Source organism: Orycteropus afer, unplaced genomic scaffold (genome assembly GCF_000298275.1).
Source record: "Orycteropus afer afer isolate SDZICR_OR568_19922 unplaced genomic scaffold, OryAfe1.0 scaffold04468, whole genome shotgun sequence".
Taxonomy (NCBI): domain Eukaryota; kingdom Metazoa; phylum Chordata; class Mammalia; order Tubulidentata; family Orycteropodidae; genus Orycteropus; species Orycteropus afer.
The window spans coordinates 1-6,085 of record NW_006926055.1 but is presented as its reverse complement, the minus strand read 5'-3'; the positions used below and the strand labels follow the sequence as shown (position 1 = coordinate 6,085).

The 6,085-nt window shown below is 41.2% G+C and overlaps 1 protein-coding gene across 1 annotated transcript; it reads right to left on the bottom strand.

Moving 5' to 3' along the window:
* Positions 1 to 1,242: 1,242 nt before the first annotated feature.
* LOC103213515 (olfactory receptor 7A10-like) lies at positions 1,243 to 2,220 on the bottom strand. Its single transcript, XM_007959276.2, has one exon. The coding sequence runs from the start codon at positions 2,194 to 2,196 to the stop codon at positions 1,243 to 1,245; it is 954 nt and encodes a 317-aa protein (XP_007957467.1). The 5' UTR covers positions 2,197 to 2,220.
* Between the last annotated feature and the right edge of the window lie 3,865 nt (positions 2,221 to 6,085).

Sequence of the window (6,085 nt, the reverse complement as noted above, 5' to 3'; positions counted from 1 at the left end):
GTCAAGATGTTTCTGGTTCTCATGCTCAAAGCCAGTAGTTCTCTATCAGTGGCAATTCTACCTCCTTAGAGATAACTGAAATGGTCTGGAGGCATTTTTGGTTGTAACAACTTTTGAGAGAGGGGCTGTGTGATGATGATGGTTATGTGTCAACATGGCTAGACCATAGTTCTCAGTGGCTTGGCAAATATTATGTATTCACTTTCCACTTTGTGAAATGATGAGAGTAGCCAATAAGTGGAAAGGGACCAAACATGTGTGGCCTACATTCACTATACAGGGATGGTTTGGCAAAACTTGTCATCTCTTTATCCTGTATCCAACTCATCATTCTCTGACCTCTGTTTTTTGGGACGTAAGCCAGACACCTGCTGTCTGACCTGCATATTTGGAGATTCACCAACTCCTGAGGTCTCATGAGCCAGCAGCATGCTGATATTGATTTCATTAGCCTCTGCAACCATGTGAGTCAGGAGAAGCCTCTAGCCCGACGTTTAACCACTGGACTTAGGACATGTCAGTCTTAACAGCTTTGTGAGTGATTTCTTTGAAATTTCTCTCTCTCTCTCTCTGACAAGTAATTTTTGCTTCACTGCTCGGTGCCTGGGACCATGGTAGACACTGTGGACACTGAGCTGCCTAAGAGAACAGGATCATAATGAGAACTGAACCAGCTGACCACCTGTAGTATGTTAAATTCTACATTATTAGAAAAGAACTTAATGTAGTGATATAAAAAGTTATGATGGAAACCAAAGTGAAAAATTGTGTCCACATATGTTTTTCTACAATATAATTATATAAATGGTGTTACTTGCCAAGTGTAGTTTTTTTTTTTACAAGTAAGCCAACTCATCACTTTTCTTTCAATAAAACAAAGGAAAACATTACTTGTGATATTATATTCTATTACTTGTGTCATTTGAGAATGAAGTACATTATCATATATCCATGTCACCATGTAAAATAAATGGGAATTTCCACATAATTTCTCACTCAAGGTTAGGAATAATTTTGCAAAAGTAGGAAGAAAGACAATGGGGAAAATTGTCTGGATATAAGACAGAGCAGAAAGCTTTCTAAAGGGAGTTGCTTAGAATCAAAGACACTGAAATACCAGGATAGAATTAGAAATAGGTAGCTTCTAGTTCCATGATCTGATCAAAGAATCACAATTTATATCTCTGAGGCAGAAATATATAATTATATAAATGACCTAGCAATGACAATCACAATCACTTTTCAACCCCAGGACAGATGGCCCTTCATGACCTGGCTCTTGGATAATCTCCTCAGAGCCTCTTTTATGTCTCTGTTCCTCAGGCTGTAGATGAAGGGGTTCAGCATGGGTGTGACCACAGTGTACAAAACCGAGGCTACTGCACCTGAGTGTGCATCATGCGTACCAATAGAACTAAAATATACTCCTATGCTTGTAAAATAAAATAAGGAGACAACTGAGAGGTGAGATGTACAAGTAGAAAATGCTTTGTATTTCCCTCCAGTTGATGAGATTGCACGAATGGAGGATAGAATTTTAGAGTAGGAGAACAAGATCCCAGCAAGGGGACCGCCACCTAACAGCACAGAAACACAATACATCACTACGTCATTGATGAAGGTGTCAGAGCAGGCATGCTGGACCACCTGATTAAGTTCACAGAAAAAGTGGGGGATTTCTACATTTGTACAGAAGGACAATCGCAACACTAGTAAGCTTTCTAACAAGGATTGCAGCACACTGATGATCCAGGACACCAGAACCAGCCATCCACACAGCCAGGGGCTCATGATGACCATGTAGTGAAGGGGGTGACAGATGGCCACAAAGCGATCATAGGCCATCACAGTCAGGAGGAAATCGTCCACCCCTCCAAAAAGTAGAAAAAAGTACATCTGAGTGATGCAGCCTTCATAGGTGATGAATTTGCTCTGCATCTGGATATTCACCAGCATCTTTGGGACAGTGGTGGAGGTGAAACAGATGTCCGCAAAGGACAGGTTTGCAAGGAAGAAGTACATGGGTGTGTGGAGGTGGGTGTCTGAGATGATGGCCAGGATAATGAGCAGATTTCCAAGGATGGTGATTAGGTACATGGACAGGAACAGAACAAAGAACACGGGCTGCCATTCTGGTTCCTCCGAAAATCCCAGAAGAAGAAATTTTGAAATTTGTGTATCATTTCCTGGTTCCATGGGGTTGGTGGTACTACCAGGGAAGAGAAAACAAGACTAATTTTCAGCAAAACAGGCTTCATTAACAGTGAAAAAGGTATAATTTATGTTCTCTAGTCAAAATACATTTTTTTATAAATATAAATGTTATGTATTCTATCAAGCAACCCACCTCTCATCTGTCAGTTTGTCATACTGTGGTGGCTTGCATGTTACTGTGATGGTGGAAGCTACACGACCCATGCTTCAAATACCAGCAGCATCACCCATGATGAATCGGTTTCAGTGGAGCTTCCAGAGTGAGACATACTAGGAAGAAAGAAGACACATTCCACTTCTGAAAAAAATCAGCCACTGACAACCTTACAAAAAGCAGGGCAACACTGTCAGATACAGTACTGGAAGATGAGCCCTTCAGGACAGAAAGCACTCAAAATACTACTAGGGAAAGGCTGCCTCTTGAAAGTAGAATTGGCTTTAATGATGTGAATGGAGAATAGCTTTCTTCACCTTCCTTTGCTGATGTGGCACAAGTCTAAATGGGAAGAAATATCTACAAACTTCCATTTATAATCAGAATGTGAATTATATGAAGTATGAATCCAGGAAAATTGGGAATTCTGAAAAAGGAAATGGACAATTAAGCTCGATATCTTAAGGCATTAGTGAGCTGAAATGGATTGGAATTGGCCATTTTTTGTCACACCACCATATGGCCCACTATCCTGGGAATGATATATTCACGAGGAATGACATCGCATTCATTGTCAAAAAGAACATTTCAGGATCGATCCTGGAGCACAGTGCTGTCAGTGATAGAAGAATATCCATACATCTACAAAGAAGACCACCACTTGTCTGTCAGTTTGTCATACTGTAGCGGCTTATGTTTTACTGTGAGGCTGGAGGCTATTGTCACTGGTATTTCAAATACAAGCAGGGTCACCCATGGTGGACAGGTTTCAGCACAGCTTCCAGAGAAAGATAGACTTTGAAGAAGGAAGGGACCATCAAATTCTCAAAATACTGGCCAGTGAAAACCTTATGAATAGCAGTGAAACACTGCCTCATATATTTCTGGAAAACTTGGTGAACAGCCTTGAAACACTGTGTGATATAGTGCTGGAAGGTGAGCCCCTCAGATTAGAAAGAACTCAAAATAAGACTGGAGAAGAACTGCCTCATCCAAGTAGAGAAGACCTTAATGATGTGGATAGAGTAAAGCTTTTGGGACCTCCATTTTCTTGTGAGGCATTACTCAAAATGGGAAGAAACAGCTGCAAACATATATTTTTAATTGAAACATGGAATGTATGAAGTATGAATCTAGGAAAGTAAGAAGTTGTCAAAGATGAAATGGAATGCATAAAGATTGAGTACCATGAACTGTCAGAAGAGTCAACAAATCTGTTCTAGAAGAAGTGCACATGGGATGCTCCTTGGAGTAGAGAATGGCCAGACTTCGCCTCCCCTATTTTGGTCATTTTGTCAGAAGGGACCATTCTCTGGAGAAGGAAATCATTCTAGGTAAAGTGGAGGGTCAGTAAAAAAGGAGAAGGCCATCAAATACACAGATTGACACAGTGATTACAATGATGGGCTGAAGTAAAGTATGGATTGTGGGGATGGTGCACCCCTGGGCAATGTTTTGTTCTGTTGTACATAGGGTTGCTATGAGAAGCTGGACTACATGAAGAAGAATGTGGCATCAGGATTGAAGGAAGAATCATTAACAACTCTTCGATACACTGATGACACAACTTTGCTTGCTGAAAGTGAGGATGACTTGAGGCACTTACTGATGAAGATTGAAGCCTAAAGTCTTTGATATCGATTCTTCTCAATATAAAGAAAACAAAAGTCCTCACAACTTGACCTATAAGCAACATCACGATAAATGGAGAAAAGATTGAAGTTGTCAAAGACTTCACATTGCTTGGTTCTACAATTGACGCCAATGGAAGCAGCAGTCAGGACATTAGACAACGTATAGCACTGGGTAAGTCAGCTGCAAAGGACGTCTTTCAAGTGCTGAGGAGCAAAGATGTCTCCTTGAGGACTAAGGTGCGCCTGACACAAGCCATGGTATTTTCAATTGCCTCACATGCATGCGAGAGCTGGACAATGAATAAGGAAGACCAAAGAATTGATGCTTTCGAGTTGTGCTGGCGAAGATTGCTGGCGAAGAATGCTGAAAGTCCCATGGACTGCTGAAAGAACTAACAGATCTGTTCTGGAGAAAGTGCAGCCCAAATGTTCCTTGGAAGCGAGAATGGCCAGACTTTGTGTCACCTACTTTGACTACGCTGTGAGAAGGGACCATTCCCTGGAGAAGGATGTCATGCTTGGTAAGGTGGACGGTTGACGAGGAAGGGGAAGGCAGCATATGATCAAGAACCAATGGCTTTGAAGGAAGAAGTCCAAGCTGTGTTGAAGCAATTATTGAAAAACAAGGGCCCAGGAATTGACAGAATACTCACAGAGATTTTACAACAAATGATGCAATACTGGCAGTACTCACTTATTTATGCCAAGAAATTTGGAAGATCCATATTTGTGCCCATTCCAAAGAAAGGTGATCCAACTAATGTGGAAATTATTGAATAGTATCATTAATATCACATGCAGATAAAACTATCCTGAAAATAATTTGAGAGCAAAAGATAAGAAGTGAATATGAAGGGGGAAGAAAGGTACAGACTCAGGTCTTCCCAGAGAGGCTGTGGTGATGGGAAAGCTTCCTTGTTCTGGCAGCACTCCAACCCCCATTACATCCTTTTAATACCCACCAAAACAAATAAGAGAGCAGTAAGGATTGTCAGAAAGATTAAAGGGCTTGTATCTTTATGGTGTCAAGACACATTACAGATTGAACACCTCACGAAAGAAGTGAGAAAAGGGAAAAAATCATTCACAAAAGAAATTATTGAAAGTCTTGCACAGGTTGGGAACATTCTTATATGAGATAATAGAAGACATTAAATGAATCTAAGTGCAAAACTGGAATAAACAGTTAGCCAGGAGTTACATTTTGGATCTTACATGTTACATATTTGGAATTACATGTTAGCTCTTTGAACTTGGACAGGCAATGGAATCATTCGGAATCTTCATATCTTTGCCTGGATAGTGGGGGTTGGAAGACATAATCCATATTCATAAACAACTTACCATTGTTCCTACCTGCTAGTTAATGAATGGGTGATTCTGTTGTAACACTCAAATGTCTCTATTTCTGCACACCCCTCAGTGCTCAAGTCCACAGCCCTATTTCAGTTCCATATCACCTTTCCCAGCAGTCCTATTCTGGCACTCCTCTAGCCAGATAGTCACATAGTCCCAGGCAGATTTTAACACCGTGTATTACAAAATGTGACAGAGCAACTCCTTTACTTAAAACGCCTCAGTGATTCCCACTAGGAATCAAGGCGCAATTCTTGGCTTCACACACAAGGCTTGGCTCGCCCCGACCAGCCCGCAGTGCCACTTCCCGCTGCTGCTCTGCACTTACCCACCTCACCTCAAGGCTTGGAACATGTCTTGAAGCTTCACTAGCTGCCAGAGTTTCAATATTAGCAACTTTACAAATCCACTTCCCTTTGCCAGAGCTCTTTCACCCATGGTCTACTTGGAAGTTTTCACATTCCCTCCATGTGGAAAACTCTGTCTCCTCTTTCAGGATGTCATGGAATCTTCTCCTTCAACATGTTTATCTCATCATTTCCATAGAAGACACAGCTTCTTGCAAGCACTTACTTTGAATGTTAGGGACTATCATTGTGTTTTGCTTTTATTTAACTTCACGTCTTACCCCCACCCCCGCTAGAAAATGTGTGCCTTGAGGGATGTAGCAAGGTTTGGCATACTTTATACCTCCCAAGAGCTAGTTTAGTTGGTGACTGGGATATAA